The following is a 16,882-nucleotide window of genomic DNA, read 5'->3' as shown; positions in this document are numbered from 1 at the left end:
TGATTCTTTGAACTGCCCTTGCTTTTTGAACCTCTTCGTTTTAACTCGTAAATTAATTTCCAGAGTGTCATTCAGTCATTTCTTTTTAATGGCTGTAAATCCCTCTAATGCACACAGGAGCAGAGAGGGGAATAATTGATAAAAAAAATGTACTAAGATGCAACTTAAGATCTTTTCTGCTTGAAAAAGCAGAAAAGATCCTTTTCCTTTCCCTCCAGAAGGACTGGACGAGAGGGCGTCGAATCAATGTACTTCAAATGATGTTCCCGTTGATCGTAGAACCAGTCCGTTTTTTAACTTGATTGAGCACCTGGTTGATCTCAGTGTTTTTCTGTGTAGATTTCTTTTTTTCACCTTGATTTGTTGCTAAAACAATTATCCACCTCCAAAAGAGAAAACATGCTTCAAGATTATTTTCTAAATACAAAAAAGTAATCAACTGAATAATCGCTAAGAAAAGAGTAGATAGTTCCAGCATCAATAAGGAGTCCCACAGGGTTCGTAATCGTATTGGAGATAATTGAATTTCATGGTTTAGTTGCAGCTTTGGTAGATGTGTGCCACTGTGTCCCTGTGTGTCGGTCCTCCGTGTGGGGTGCACAGTCTCCCAGAGGAGCTGTGTGTAAGAAAAGAGGAAGTGAACAATTCCGTTGGGACTGTAAAAGATTAGGAGAGGCTTTCTCTGCAAACAACGGTAAGACAAACACAGTAGTGACTGTCGACTAGGCAATTCAAGGAGCTTTGTGTGCATTAGAAAACATACGTCGGGTCTCTCATTTCAAGAGACTGTGGATTTTATCGAGTATAAATTGTCCTTTTATGTAAGGTCAGTGGATTGTGTCTCACAGTAACGTTGCCTGCATCTTGACTAATCATGCTGAATGAAAAAAAGAAGAAATGTAATGATGGGGACATTTTGCTAGTGAACACCACACCCATTTGGTCTGTAATGGGTGTCAACTCTGCACTTAAATGTCACCCATACCTTGATCTCTGTATCCTGAAGAAACCCGCTCTAGTCTGTCTGAAACGTTGGGCTGTTTTGAGTCTCTGATTGTGTCCTAAATACATTACTGGCTACGACGGCAGCATCCTTCATCCTTCTAGTGTTCATACCGTTGGTCTGCAGTCCCTCTCAGGGACTGGTGTGCGTTGCACCCCAAGCCCCCCAGAAAGGATGGCCAACGTTGAAGCTGCAAGACATAGTGGTCAGAGCTGGAACTGCAGGCGGGCCCCTGCATTTAGCGCAAGGAAACCCCGTGCAGCTGGAGTTTAACATTGAGCACTTCCGCATTTTGGGCACCAAATTCTTCGCCACTGAGCAACTTCCATTGAAATGTATAGCAGGGGGGGGGCGGGGCAGTCCACCCAGTCCTTTATAGCTCTATGGTTGCACGCGTTGTTACGTTAGTGGGAACAATACTCTCCACGCTTTGACCACTTCCAACCTGCCGCTCCTATTCTCCTATAGTCTAACATACAGTACGGTAGCTGACTCCTAGCGTGTTGTGAACGAGGTCATTACAGTTATGCATTTTTCATAATTCTTTAATTTAGTTTTGACTTCTGGTTCTCAATTTCTGTTTAGTTTTTATGGTTTTGTTGTGTAAAGGCTTATTATTATTATTTTTTTCAGGGACAAGATTAAAAAATCTCTGTGAAAGCTTGTAGATCACAAGCTATAGGCTGTGATCTTGTACATTTGAGCTATTCTTTGAGATACTCAACTAATGACATTTTCTGTGTGATTTTAGTTGGTTTCAGTTATCGTTTTTGTGTTTTGTATTCATTATTTTGTTTTTGTGTAAAAGTGTAAAATAGTGTCCCCACAGCTCGGTGTCCTTTTAAAGTGTAACGTGCTTCCTGTGTCTCCACAGCTCGGTGTCCATCGCCACCAGCCTAGTGGGGGAGGACGCCAAGACCAAGTTCCTGAGCAAGATGGGTCAGCTGACCACGTCTGGGGCCATGCTCGCCAACGTCTTCCAGAGGAAGAAGTGAACAGAAGAGAACGCCCCCAAAAAAAAATAAACGCAAAAACAAACTGCATATCCCATGAGCCTCCTCTGCTCTCGCTGGGGACCGCCGAGGGGCCACTGACTGACATTTAAGCGCAAGCATCGCCTTCTCCTCTCAATGCACTGTAACCTGTCTCAACGTGGGGTCTGCTGACCGGCATGGGGGTCCCTTAACGGGCCTGTAACTCTGGGAGTGTACAAATGGAACCGAACGGACCCGTACTCTCTCAAAGTTAGCTGTAGCTTTGGTTGGAGTCCCAGAGATTTCTTTTTAAAGGAAAATGGTATAAAATGCAGCGTCCGTGGCCTAATTATACCTATCTAACCGGGGCGTCCTTGAAATGTATATGGTTTGAGAATCACCGCTGTAAACACGCTTATGACGATTGGGTATATAATGGCCGGACGGGAATGGCAGCAGGTACGGTGGAGAAATGTAAGGTTTTGTAAGTGTTCAGTGGAGCTGCTTAAAGGCATAGTATGTAACTTTGCCCCTTGCTTACATAACAAAACAATAAATACATTTGTAACGTGTAGGGGTGTGGTGGCGTTTACCTGCAGAAACACACTTCCCTCTCTCTGTAGATTGCTGTTTTCGGGATGTTTCGGGGCTACCAAAACAACAGAGAAAACACCAAAATACAGTGAGAGAGAAATGTGTTTTGTGCAGATGCTGTTGACTGCTGGCATAGAGGGTAATGATGGATCAAATCTGTATTTATTTGTTTTTTGTTACGTAACCGCAGGGCAACGTTACATACTATACCTTTTTAAATTAGCTTCTGAGTTTACTTTTACAGCCTAACATTGAGACAGTCTGCTCTTCCTGTCTCCCCTCCTTTGCTCTTCGCTCATGATGTAAAGATGTAAGACAGCCTTCGGGGGCCGTGTCCACACAGAGAGCGTGGTTTGAGTTGACCGCAGCAGTCTTCCATGATTGTATTTCTATGCTAAAGACACGCTGGTGCGCTCCTCTTCCCAGCGCCGGCCACCACCTCTTCATCAGCGCTCTCGACACCCGGACGTTTGTTTGGCGCAGGGCCCTGGACTGGTCAGTCAACACTTTTGGAAGGTAACGACGCTCATTTGATCCTCCTGATTGTATGTGAGCACCCGATCATTTACAACCCGACGTTGAATCGTTATAACAACCATGAGAAGCCCTTGTTTGCCATTGTTTCAGCTAAGCTACAGTATTTGTTCTACTAACGCAGGTGACAGGACTTTTGAGCAGTGAGCACCTCAATGGTGACGGCCTCACGCTGTGTCGAACACTGGACATGATATCCAAACGAAGCACTCCTCAGCTCAAAGGGTGTTCTCTGTGGACACGGCTTCTTATCAAAGGAGTTCGTCCGTTTGATTTTACAGTAAGAATGTCACTGCGGTTTTCATTTCAAAATGAAGAAGAGAGAAGGGGAGGGAATGGACAGTATTGAGATTTGGCCACCTGATCGAACAACGGGCTGGGTGTTTTAACGCATCAGCCTACTGTATTTCTGAAGTTCAGAATTGTATAATTATGTTGGAATTTGAATTTTTAACCCCTGCAAGTCTCTTGTTTTCCAGAGGAGCTTCATTTATGTGGAAAAAAAAAAGACTGAACTTAGCCTGCTGGATTGTTTTTTTGTTTGTTTTGTTTTGTTTGTCTCAAATGGGCACTATTTTGGAACCACGGCTCCTCTGACGGTTGCGTTGAATTCCGTTTGTACACTGGACTGTTCAGAACATTCCGGGCCCTGGTCCAGAATGCCTCCTGTATGTCTGTAAAGCCACATTCGTTCTTTGTCGCACGGCAGCGTCTCAAGTTGAAAATAGCCGAACCACACGCTCACAACATGTGACATGTGCGACGTGTTGTAAGCGTGTAGATCGGCTGTTTTCGCCGTGTGACACCGTCGTGTGACGGAGCATGAATTAGACTCAAGGCTCTGTGAAGTAATCCCCTACTTGAAGTAAAAAAAAGAAAAATAGACGAAAAAAATAACGACATACCGTATATATATATATATATATCGTCTTGCCTTTATTTCGTCAAAGTCTGTCTCTGGTCTTTGTTTTGATAGCTTCTATTTTATAAATTATTTATGTCTTAATAAAGAAAAGAAACGCATACTTTATTCCAACCTCCAAAGAAATTTGCACTCACTTTATTATGTTCACTTTATCTCTTTTTTTTGTTTTTGGTTTTGATTGTATTTTATTTCAGTCCTGCAAGTATTTTCATACTTCAACAACATTAATTCTACCACTACCTTTCTTTGTGTTGTTTTTCTTTTCCTTTGGTTGATTGACAATGATGTGAAGCCGAGGGGGAACCCTGATCTTTTGGTCCCCATTCCGATGTGTGAACTTTTCTTCGGAAAGGGAGGTAGGTGATACAACTACAAATTGACATCATTCAGAACTTCTGATGGGCGGTCTCAGGACATTTTCTTCTCTGAACTGTCCACTCCCACATGTACCGACTCCCCCGAACTAAAGTTCAGAAAGCCCCGTCCGAACCCCCGACGTCAGAAACCGCATTAATTGACCTTTACGCTCTGTCTTGAATCCGTATGTGTTGCAGTGTCTCTCTCCTCTCACACCTTTTTTTGTTTTCTTCTGACATGTCTGATTGTTGGGTTTAGTTCATCTTTTCATTGTTTTTGGACTTGCTCGAAGAGAAAGGGTAAATATCTGTACTATACACTGACCTGAAGAGGACGATGTCCATAAGATGTACATTTGAATTTGGTGTCTTGGCGTGAATAAAACGGAGATCAATTGTGTACTTAAACAATATTCCTGTGGAAGTCTTCTTGAGTGACTGCTGCTCTCTCCACCTATTGTAAATTAATGTATCTAACAGTTCCTCCCAAGTCCGGTAATCCATTTAATTGTCATACAATAAATGTACAAAATATCTGTAAATCCATGCATCTGTACGGCTGTGCAGAACCGCAGATCTGATCTGCATATATATGTCGCATGCGTCAGCGAGCACTTGAGAGAACGGTACCGTACTACCCTGCCGAGTCGATTGGGCGGTTGTGCATTATACAGTATAGGCATATGGACAGTAATGGGAGATTAATCAGCAAACACATCTCGGTATCGGACGGTTTTAGTTGTTTTTAGATTAATCGGCATCGGTTCGATTAATCAATTATTTCTCAGAATGGACAAAATTATTATAATTTTTCAATACAGTATGAGATCACATCGACATCGGTAATATCGGTTATCGGCCATAACGGCAATTAATTATATCTGATATCGGCCAAAATGTCTCATCGGCACATCCCTTTATGGAGTATAATCTGACAACGGGTATTGGCACGCAGACTAGGCTGCTGTCTAGTAGTAGAACAAGTGGTTAAGAATAATCGATTTGGAAGATTATAAAAAAAATCAGTTAAAAAAAAAAAAAAAAACACTTCTCGATTAATCAAAAAAGTAATCTTTAGAACAATCCAAAAGGAAAATAATGGATAGTAGCGGCCCTGGATGTGTGTATCAGCTTGTGCAGCAGCAATGAAGAAAAGGCCACGAGTGTTTAATTGCGTTCCGTGGCTCAAAGTGTGGACAGGTGTTGAGGGCTGTAAATCAGAGCCATCGGCAGACAAACACACACACTCCCTTTGTCATCAGCCCATAATCCCAAGCCTTTGATGTAGGCCCACATTGTCTGACCAGTACAACGGACCAAAGTCCGCCAGTCGCCAGATGGGACATTCCCTTAGCTTGGCCCAAATAAATAGAGGTACATTCAGTACAGCTCCACTGCCTGTAAAGCCATGCGTTTAGCCAATTGTTAACATGTCATCCACTATCAGTAATGAGACATGTCTGGCCTCATGTACACACACGACACGTCTCTCTCTCAAAGCCATTGGCTATGGCTTGCGGTCGGACCAGAAACCACCTCAGAACGATACAAGGATGGATATTACACCTGTATTTAACTGGATTAAACACCCGCACACTGATAAAACTAGATTAAAAAACACCCACACAATGAAACTTACCCACACAGTGATAAAAAACGCCCACACATTGTTGTTCAGCGGTCCATTTGAAGCCTTTGAACTATATTGCGGGGGACAAAATATTGGTGAACATTCTACAAACTCGCTGTGTTTTGTGAGCTTGCAGATTGCCTGTTTTCGCAGAAGAGATTTGGCGTAGAGCGGGAAAATAGGAGAGGAGTATATCATCTCTGTCGGATGGAAACATCATTATGTCCAAAACTGTTACTCTAAAATTAGCAGATCTACAAGCTCTTTGGAGCTCATGGCTCTGCCAGTCTGTCAGCATACAGCAGGCTGCTAATGTAGTGGTTGATGATTACGGGAGTTAACTAACCGCCCTGTCTGATAACCACCAACATTTGCATATCCAGGCAAATGTTTAACAATGATCACTGATAACTGGCCAGGTGGGCAAATAATTGATACAATTTAGAGGTGTGTGTGTGTGTGTGTGTGTGTGTGTGTGTGTGTGTGCTGACTTGCACACTTGCATTTAATTAATTTTAAGTATGTGCACTGCATCCATGTCTGTGAATGTGTTCTGCGTGTGTGTGTGTGTGTGTGTGTGTGTGTGTGTGCGTGCGTGCGTGTTTGTGTGTAGAAATGGCGTCAAGAGGGAGCTCTTAGTCATGTGAATGACTTGGGTGAGTCAGAGATCACGTCTGTTTCCAAAGCAAGCAGTAGGAACGCACATCCAAGCCTAAAACCACCAGAACACCATGGCCCAAGTAAGACAAGTTGTTATTGCCCTCTCTCGTGTGTGTGTGTGTGTGTGTGTGCGCACGTGCACGCACTTTCATTGTGTGTTCTGGGGATGTGGTTCCCAACAAATTAAGTTTTGTCCAAAAGTATGAACAGTCCAGATTGGCTATTTTCTTCCGTAGTGTGAGTATGTGTGTTTTATTAGTGGAAAGTTGCATTCCCAGGGCTTACTGTGTGTGTGTGTGTGTGTGTGTGTGTGTGTGTGTGCGTGTGCGTGTGCGTGCATGCAAAACATGCATAGCAACATATGCACACAAGGCTGTGCTCTCTCTGTCATACAGGCCATGTTAAGCCTGATGCTCATAAAACAGCATGGCTGCCCGCATGAAAAAAAAAAAAAAACTCTTAACTTGGTTGCCGACATCAAAACCAGCTTGGTTGTGTGACTTCTGTTTGTAACGACCTCAAAGGCCTCTATACGCATGATGCCAGTGGTGGACCAAGTACCTCATCAACCCTAGTGCTTGAGTCAAAGTATCATCAAATATTACTCCACTGCAAGTGAAAGTTGCTCCGTCAGGATTGAACTCAAGTTGAAGAAGCCTACTGGAAGTATTCAAAAGTGCCAAAAATACTCCGGGCCCTGGTCCAGAATGCCCCTGTATGTCTGTAAAGCCAGATTCCTTCTTTGTCGCACGACAGGCTTCTTAGAATGCCAAACTTACTTTAGCATTCTGTATTAAAATAAATGTAGACATTTTCCAAACAAGATTTTCCGGAAAGTTAAAAAAAATATACCAATAACGATGTAAATAGCTGATCTGCAAGCTTGCAACGTGTCACATTGTGACTGCTATTTTCACTAAAATAGGGCTTAAGTGGTGAATCTATAATGTAGTCTAAACTGTTGTTCCCTTCCTGGAAATGTATAGTGGAGTGAAAGCCAGCAGTATCCAAAAATACAGATAGTCAAAACAAAAGAGGCGAAGTAAACTTACAGTCAATCACTGATTATGAACATGTATGCTATGCGGGTTAAGCTGTGGTAGCCTACTGCATGTGTATGTAAGCTCTGCATGCATGTGAAGGGTGTGTGCACAGTCAAAGTGAGGTTTTCTGATTGCTAAGAGAGTCAAATCTAGCTCCTAATTGCAACTGTGCTTTGCTGCAGAGAGGCCCTGCCCGCAAAACTGCCCCGCTCAGCATGTTTTTACGGGAAGGGGAGGGGAGAGAGAGAGAGAACATGGCTTACTATATACCTCTAGTTCAGTCTCGCTCATTACTATTCTCCTGTCTTCCCCCGTAAATTCTTCATTCATGTAGGAATGTTTTCCAAGCTAGGCTAGTGGTGTTGCATCTGTATTTGTCCACTGCTATGGGTTGTTTTAAGTTGTATTGGCCTGCACATCCTTCATGTGTACTGTAGGATTGTGCATGGGTTAATATGCGCACAGAATAAAAGTGACATTTTCTGTGCTGCTTTTTTTTTTACATTACTAAAACTACATTGCATTTTTCCCTCGCTCTGCAGTCTCATTCCACCGTCTTCTGGCATTCTTCTAGAAGGCAGAACTTCAGAACTCATCCTAGGTTTTACTTGCACCGAATAACACTGGAATTGTGAGTTAACTTACTTATCCCCTATCCCTCTATTTTACCCATAATATGCAGTGAGCACAGACATTGTAGATCTGCTATTTTATTGTTGTTTTTTATGGTAGTTTTTGAATTTTCTTATTTTGTGTGACCACACCGGTTGATATCAATCCTCTCTTCCACCCTGTCTTGTCTTCTAGACTTGCACCCCATGACCCCATACACCCTGCCCCCATGACCCCCATCTGCACACCCACAGCAATTTCATATTTGCATAACCGCCTTCTTGACAACATTTTCTTCAGCCTTTTCCATCTCTCCCTCTCTCTCTCTCTCTTTCCCTCTCCCCCTCTTTATGCCGTGCCACGGCAGACCCGCAGTGTAATCTGACATGCAAATCTAGTACTAACATACTAGTGCACACACCCCCTTTTTGCTGGGAATGAACAGTTTTTTTTCTCCCCCGGAGGCACTGCTCCCTCCAGCCACTATCCAGGTAAACAAACACAACTTGTGTTGAATCTTTAAATGGTAACCGAAACAGTGCACCCCTGGGAACACTGGGCATACATTTATGGCCATCGTGTGATACCGACCGTGATACTGACACGATACTGCCTCATGATACTGACCATGATACTGACAATGATACTACCATGACACAGGCATGATACTGACATGTGGGCTCCATGGGGACTCTTGGGGAGCCATTTCAATCCAAATTCAAAGTAGTTTTTTTGGCATTGAGAAAACATACATTTACATTGCCAAAGCAAGAGCCAAAAATAAAATAAACAATTAAAACCGAAGAAATGTGTTCTTAATGGAATACAGTAATGTGTAAACAGAGCTGTGTCACATTGCAACTCGGAAAAGTATCTTACAGAAGAACCCACAACAATGTTAATTTACTGTTAGAAATAGTTACAGGCTATGGAGTCCATAGCCTGTACACAGACAGCAGCCTCTCCGCTGACCGTGTTAGTGTTGTGTTGCTGCAGGAGACGGAGTGTGAATAAACCGTGCGGTCACTGGAACAAAACCACCGTATTAGCATTTGAATACCTGTTCTGTGAACACCGTAAAGGTGTGTGCCTACGTGACAAAATGACCAGGGGGAGGGGAGCTTCAGCCTTCAGTCAGTGGGTGCTTTTTGGCCTATTATTTTGTCACTGGGTACTTGTGCCCTCAAGCACTCCCGAAGTTGATGCCGTTGCTATGGACCCCCAAGGTTCCTTGATGATGTTCCAAATGAAATAGTCTGTAACGCTGAGAATGTACAAATGTGAACCAAATGGACCCTTACAGGCTCTCAGCGTTGTAGACCCTACTGTATGTTTAAGATCCCAAACGGTTTAGCTCAATAACCCCAAAAATAAATGTGACGTCTCCCAGGGGGCCCAAACTAGTGAAGCGAGTAATCGACTTAAGCTTGTAGATCTGCTAAATTTCCATGACTACCTTTAAAAGTACTTAAAAGTTGTTGTCTTTTCATTGATTCAGTCTGTACAGTGACTGCCTCTGGACGCAGTTTGTGTTCGCTTTGCAACTCCAACGGGGCTGAGTCGGCTAAGCGAACTTCGCAACATTCGACACGGCAACTCGCGCTGCCTTGGTGTCTCTCGTGGCTCAAGTTGACTTGAGACGGCGCCCATCTGTGGCGGTCTAAAACGACTTTATCCCCTACTACTAGTAGGAGGGGGCGTGACCAGTTAATCAAACGCAAAGGTGATTCTGCACTCGCATCTAAGCAATAGGCAGGGAGCGCCTTTGGGAGAAAAAATACCATTTTATATATAAAGAAAAACATGATTTTGTTTAATATTTTGAAATAATACATAAATCAAAACTGTATGGGAACAGAACAATGAAGGAGATGATAGACCTACGGTAAGGCTGCACTTACTTACTTAGACTTAGTTCCTCCCGTTCCTTTTGGAACATTGGGCGACGAGTCCTCTCCATTTATTCCGGTCTCTGGCGACCCTTATTGCTCCGTGCCAGCTGACAGATCCTGGCAGCTCCGTGCCAGATCTTCCTTGGCTGTCTGTCTCCATGTCTTCTTTGGCCTCCCTCTCTTCCTCTTTCCACCTTCTGGCATCCAGTCCATTGCCACACTTGCCGGTCTCTCTCTTGGCAGTCGGAGTACGTGTCCAGCCATTCTCCTTCTCCTTTCATCGATGATGACAGACAGTGGTGCTACCCCTGCCCTTCTCATCACCTCCTCATTGGTGATGTGGTCTCTCCATGAGATCCTCAGGATGGATCTGAGGCATCTTCGGTGGAAGACATCCAACTTGGTCCTGGGCATGACGTTAAACTGCACCCCTGGTCCTCCAGGTTGGGGGTTTCACCCTATAAAACAAAAGCCTGTTACAGAAACGACGAGAAGTAGCCATTCCGGTAAGGCTGCACAATATATCGTTATCATATCGAGGTATGACCATGCACAATATCAGTATCGCAATGTGGGGTCCGGGGACCCCCAGGGGTCCTTGATGGAGTTCCAGGGGGTCCCCAGCTAAATGATAGTTTGGAACCAAATGGACCCTTATGTGTCTGTAACTCTGAGAGTGTACAAATGGAACCAAATGGACCTGTTAAGTGTCCATTTGGTTCCAAAGTTAAATTAACATTGATTTTACAAAATCAATTGGGGGTCCCAGAGATAGAAATACCATTAAATGGGGGTCCGTAGACTAATGCATGTCAAACTGGGGGGTCCTTGAAATTTAAAATGGTTGCGAATCACTGCTAGAGGCGAGCCGTAAAAATCTTCTCTTATGGGGGTCCCTGGCATATATTTTCAAATGGGGGGTCCGAGGGCTAATTAGTGTCAATTTGGGGGTCCTTGACATGAGAAAGTTTGGGAACCACTGGCCGAGAGGAGAGGAGAGGAGAGGAGAGGGGGAGTCACAGAGAACAAGGGAGGGAGGAGTTATAATTCTCTCCACTCTCTCTCAGTTGTTCTTGGGTGCTTGCAGCTCGCTCGCTCCTTGGCTGCACACAGCACACAGTGAGTCCAGGACTCCACACTGACACACACACACTCAAGGCGTGGGTGAGAGGGAGGAGAGCAGAGGCTTCACTTCACGGAGTTGTGCTTGTCGGGAATGAAGCGGCGAGGATCCTGTCGGAGCCTGGCTCCTCCACCACACTGTCCCAGTCCCACCGGCACCGAGCAGCAGCCGGCTTTATACTACTAGCCGAAGCTTCTGCGTCGCCTTTACCGCGAGGAAAACTGGACTTGAAACCCCGTTATCGATCCACCCGCTGAAAGACAACAACGTTGAAGGCAGCCAAAGGTGTCCTAAACAAACAAAACAATTATACTCCGCAGAGATGAGAGTGATTTTTTCCACCAGTTGGATCTTTCAAGGATGGATAACTTTTAACCTCGTGCTCGCCTTTTGCGCACAGGTAAATATGCATTCCATTTATCCATTAGGCATTATTTGATCGCCTATTTATTATTATTTGATTCACGTTGACTTTATAATGCGACAAACTTTCAAAGAAAACAAAAATCACGGATTGTGAGCTTAACTTAAGTCAGCATGTAAAACAAATAACAACTTTATATGCTGTTTTGTCGTGTTTCTTATTATGCCTGTATACCCATTTGAACACATGTGTGTGACATTACTTGATGAGCATGTTGTCATGTGTGTTGTAACTTGTGTGACATGTTGACATTACATGTGGCAGTTTTCGGCTCCAGCTGAATGTCAGCACATATCATTTGATATCCATGAGCTGGTCAAAACCAACAGAATTACAGTGTGTGTAGGATGTTTACAGGCCGGCTCTCTCTAACTGGAACCACTTGTGTTTGGGTCCAGTCAGCGCGCTGACCGCAGGAGCCTCACAGTCACAGCTGGAGGGCAGTGGAGGGGAGGCTGCGCTCTCTGTGGTGGTGGTTCTCAAAGTGGGGTCCGGGGACCCACCAAGTGCTCCTCGAAGGGGGTTCCGAATCCAGGCAGCTGGGGCCGGGGTCTCCTACTAAATTAGTTAATATAGACAATCAACTACTTGAAGTTGAACCTTAATTGAACTTGAACCGATTGAGCTTGATCTGCAAAATTCGGGACCCAATTTTCCAAAAATGCATATCACTTATGCCTTATTTTTAAAATAGTGAAGACGTCTATAACTGATTTGTGACGTTTTGTGAACTTGTATCTTAGTATCTGGTAGTTATTTTTTGTTTTGTTTTACATTTTTACTTCTGAAAAAAGAAAGAAAAAAATATAATTCTAAGTTCTAAGAGGCATATAGCCTCATGTGAACTTATAGTTCTGCTATTTGTGGTGTGTGCGACGCCGGCTTTCTATGTTGTAGGCCTACCTACGGGAGGCAGACCGCCTGTAAATCCATCCTAACCTCAGCAGATCACTAATCTCTAAGTGGAAATCAAATGTGAATGAATGTCTTTGGGGCGTGTTGTTGTTGTCCACACTGGCATTGTTTAGTCCCGGGATGTAATTGTGTGCAGGTGGGTCGTTCATAAGATGTGGTTGTGGTGGTGCGACTGCTGGGCACCGCTTAGCTCCGTGTGTTTGGCACTGACGCCAAGCAAGCATCATCACTATTCACTGTTATTAGTATTACCGGTATTATTATTTACTACTATGAAAACAAGCACTTTCTTTCTTTCTTTCTTTCTTTCTCTTCCCTCTATAGTCCCCCGTCTCCGTTTAGCCAAATGTGTTGCAAAAGAGTGCAAGCAACGAGAAGTGACGCTGTTCTCAAACCTTGTTAATTCCAAGGACCACCAAAACCCCAAGAGTAGGCCTACTCTGACTGAGAGTAGGAGCTATACAGATGGAACCAAATGGACCCCTATATACGGGCACATTTGGTTCCATTCCGTAGGGTCCCTGCACCTCACTTTGCGAACCCACTGAGATAGATTGCCAAGTCTTCTTTAATCATTTTATAATATTATTATTTGTCATTTTGCTAACTTGGTTGGGTAATAGGAAGGGTGTCAGTCAGTGTATCATCTATTCTAGTTATGTCAATGACCCTCTCACAGGTTTTAAGACTTTTGTGTGTAAGACTTTCATTAGAGCCTGTTGGACCCTCACTTAAAAGTATTCATTCAGCCCTCCCATGAAAATGTGTTGTCTTGTTTAAACAAAGTCTTCTATAGTCATAATAGCACAAAAATAGCATTTCTTATTTGGCTGCCCCCCCTCCCCCCCTCCGGCCCCACTTTGAGAACCAATACGTTATGCGGTTAAACTGCTTGAAAACAGGACATAACATCTTGTCGTCTGCAATGTATTGTTAAAATGAGAAAGCAACCAGAGTCCCATGGTTTTGCCATTTAGACTGACTCACATTCTCCCCCAAAGTAAAGTAGGTAGAAATCCCCTCCAGCCTGCCTGAGTGACGACCATTGATTCCACACACAGTTCGTTCCAAATGGATTTCAAACCGCCTGTGCACACAGTATTGAGCAACTCACTGCGTTATACATGCGGGGATGATTTGCAGATGTCTTCCAACTCACAAAAATACGAAATGCTATGAAGTAGAAGCTTCCATCCATGCACACACATCCCACGCAGACACATCCCACAGCTCCCATTGGTCCGCAACCACTCTGATCTGTTCATCCTGCACTCAGTCAGAGTCAATGTCATCCATCTAACCACGTCCATATCACCTTCCTTCGTCTCTCTTTCTCTCCTATATTAATAACTCTTTCATTAATTCCCCTTCGTACCTCCGGGCTCTCCATGCATCCGTAACGGAACCCCATCTGAACAAATTTTATGCCAACGATTTAGTTTTTGTAAACCCTAAGTAAGCATTTGGTTGTGGTTAAACTGAATGTGATGCTACTGTACTGTATGTTAATAATAGCTCGTCTTGCTTGGAACCCCTTCAAGGACCCCTTGGGGGTCCCACTTAATAGAGCACCAGAGTTACATCATAAACAACCGTCACAGTTGTGTGTATACACAGTAGTTCAGGCTGACTGTGTGCACATACACACACACAGGTGTGTGCAGGTCCTAACCTGATCTCTCTCTTCAGACACCCAGCTGTTGGCAGGCTAAGGCACACTTCCCTGGAAGAGAGAGCAGAGGGAAGAATAGATGGCTTAACAGCCCTAATACCCCTGGATAAAGATCTGCCTAGCCTTAAACACACAGTGCTGCAGAAACCATTAGCCCCTAGCCATGGTTGGGAAACGGCTGCTCCTGCTCGCTGTGTTGCCTTCACTCTCCGTCCACGTTGTTCTTCCAGGCAGCAACCTCTCTAAGCCTTGAACATTTTGCAAGATTTATTTTTGATTGTTTTTTGTTTTGAAGGAATGATGCAATGTGATATTTTAGGCATCTCATTAAAGCCAAAAAGCCCCGCCCCCCCCCAGCCCCACCCACCCCACACCAAAATCTAGAAAAATAGAGCAAATGGCTCATGGGGACCCCCTGGGGTCCCTGAGGGGGTTCCAGGAGGTCTCCAGCAAAAGGTTGGTAACTCTGAGAGTGTACAAATGCAACCAGAATTGGACCCCCCTCCATTTACACTTGGGGTATGTGGGGTCCGTGGCCTAATCTAATGCATAGTAAATTGTGGGTCCTTGAAATGAAAAAGTTTTAACATCACTGACTTAAGCATTAAGATTGTTTACATTGTGTAAACAATCTATTCATTCACACACAATCTGGAGAGAGAGAGAGAGGACCTACTGTACATGTAAGTCATTTTTAACACCTTGCTTCGTGAATACGGTAGATGAATCAGAGGCAGCCAGACAAAGGTGTGATTGTTGTGCAATAGTTTTTCCATTTTTTTACAGTGGCGTTATCATTAACCCCTGGGCTTATAACGCCCAGGGGACTGGCTGCTGCCGAGGAGTGAGGACGGCTGTTGGCTCACACTCTGTGGCGGTTATTATGCAAATCCTCTGCTAGTGTGCGTGAGGCTGCATGGAATGTATGTACACAGATAAAAGTTCCTTTTACTGTGTTTTACTTGGTGTACTCTGTCATTCTCTGGTGTATAACATGGATCAGCAAAACCGCTGTTAAATGTGTACAAAAGAAATGAAGTTTGATGACAGCCAAAGGTTGTAACGGTGTGTGTGGGAGGGGAGGGGAGGGGAGGGAGGATCTGGGTCTCTGTCTCCAATCTAGTCACCTGCTCAGCCATCCATGACGGAATGTGACATGTTGTGAATAGCTGAAGTATAAAATAGGTGTAAAAGTGTTAAACTTATTATTTATTAACTCATTTAGCTGGGGACACCCTCAAGGACAAAGAATACAATTTGGTTTAACACTTTACAAGATAGGCAGTTTCACATAAAGTTTGTTCACATTTTATCATTAAACATATCTTTAGACATTTTGTCCATTCTCCACTTATTCTCACATAGCACCTCCACTTACCTCTAGGGGGTACCTCCTGTACGCCCATTTTTGAGAACCACGTAAGCTAACATCAACCCTATAGCGGAGGCCATACGGTAGATAAAGTTAGCATTGAGGTCAGATGTTCTGTCCTGAACTGCATCACAAGCTGTAATCACTCGGGGTGGATCACTGCTCTCCTTCCTCCTTCCATATATATATTTAGTGAGTGAAAGCATATTGCCCTCTCATAATTACAACCCAATGTTGAGATGTGGTGGTAACATTCCTCTGGTTTCCTGTGCCCTCTGTCCTAGTTGCGTGCAGCACCAGGTCTCCCGGCGCTCTCCGCTGGCTCACAGCTGTCTTCACGACTTGTCTTGTTTTTTCCCCCCACGTGATTATATCTGGTCCTCTGGCATCCGGTGCATCTGCAGCCATCAATTCATCCATCCATCCATCCATCCATCCGTAAATACATAGACTTTAAAGGAGAACGTCGCCCATTTGCAACCATATCGTATTATTGAGCCTCACTAATGCTACCATTTCTGTCTACCCAGAACTCCTCCCTCTGTGTGTGGCTGGCAGTTCAGAAATCTGCCCCCACCAGTGACATTTGTTTCACCGCTGCTCCTTTAACCCATTCTGACCTGAGATCAGATTCATGCGAGGTTTCCACTGGACACACACTGGGTCTGATGAACCCATTCTGACCTGAGATCAGATTCTAAAAATGTCAGTCGATTTTTCAAAAATAGCAGACCTACAAGCTCATAGCGCGCCACTCGGTGGCGCGATATGAGCTTGTAGATCTGCTATTTTTCAATAGCTAAAGCATAACATGATGCTAACACCAAAATGGGTGCCCGGTCAGAATGGGTTAACACACTTTATTTGGCCCCTAAAAGACTTTGCCTTTTTTTTATTTTGTTTTACTATTTTGAAAAACATTTTACATTTTCCAACTAGCCGATCTACATCGACACGCTGTGAGCTTGAAGATCGGCTATTTGTACTACTCAAAAATGTCACAGTAGTAAAAAAATAAGGGAAAATAAGTTTATGGATAAGGCGTAATTAATTAAGGCAGTGACGGAAATAAGGCCCCTTGACTTACATTAACCTACAGCAACCATCAACATTCCAAATAGCCACGGCGGTCCCCCCCTTGTCTTATTTTGCA

At 44.0% G+C, this 16,882-nt stretch overlaps 2 protein-coding genes across 8 annotated transcripts in view; both read left to right on the top strand.

Annotated features, from left to right (window-relative positions):
- relch (RAB11 binding and LisH domain, coiled-coil and HEAT repeat containing) overlaps positions 1-4,845 on the top strand; it is a 74,149-nt gene extending 69,304 nt beyond the window's left edge. For 3 of the 7 annotated variants that reach the window (XM_080794102.1, XM_080794099.1, XM_080794101.1), the window contains one exon: positions 1,878-4,843. In XM_080794102.1, the coding sequence (XP_080650228.1) occupies positions 1,878-1,998 (121 nt within the window). In that variant the 3' untranslated portion in view covers positions 1,999-4,843. Of the gene's footprint in view, positions 1-1,877 lie in introns of all 7 variants that reach the window. The other 4 variants (XM_080794100.1, XM_080794097.1, XM_080794098.1 and 1 more) reach the window with 3 other exon arrangements.
- A 6,528-nt stretch (positions 4,846-11,373) lies between these two features.
- Positions 11,374-16,882, top strand: part of tnfrsf11a (tumor necrosis factor receptor superfamily, member 11a, NFKB activator) — a 28,348-nt gene continuing 22,839 nt past the window's right edge. The window contains exon 1 of the mRNA XM_080794114.1: positions 11,374-11,746. Coding sequence (XP_080650240.1) covers positions 11,669-11,746 — 78 coding nt within the window. The 5' untranslated portion in view covers positions 11,374-11,668. The remainder of the gene's footprint in view (positions 11,747-16,882) is intronic.

The sequence above is a fragment of the Protomyctophum bolini genome (assembly GCF_963924005.1).
Source record: "Protomyctophum bolini genome assembly, chromosome: 21".
NCBI lineage: Eukaryota > Metazoa > Chordata > Actinopteri > Myctophiformes > Myctophidae > Protomyctophum > Protomyctophum bolini.
This window is presented reverse-complemented; position numbering and strand designations above follow the sequence as displayed.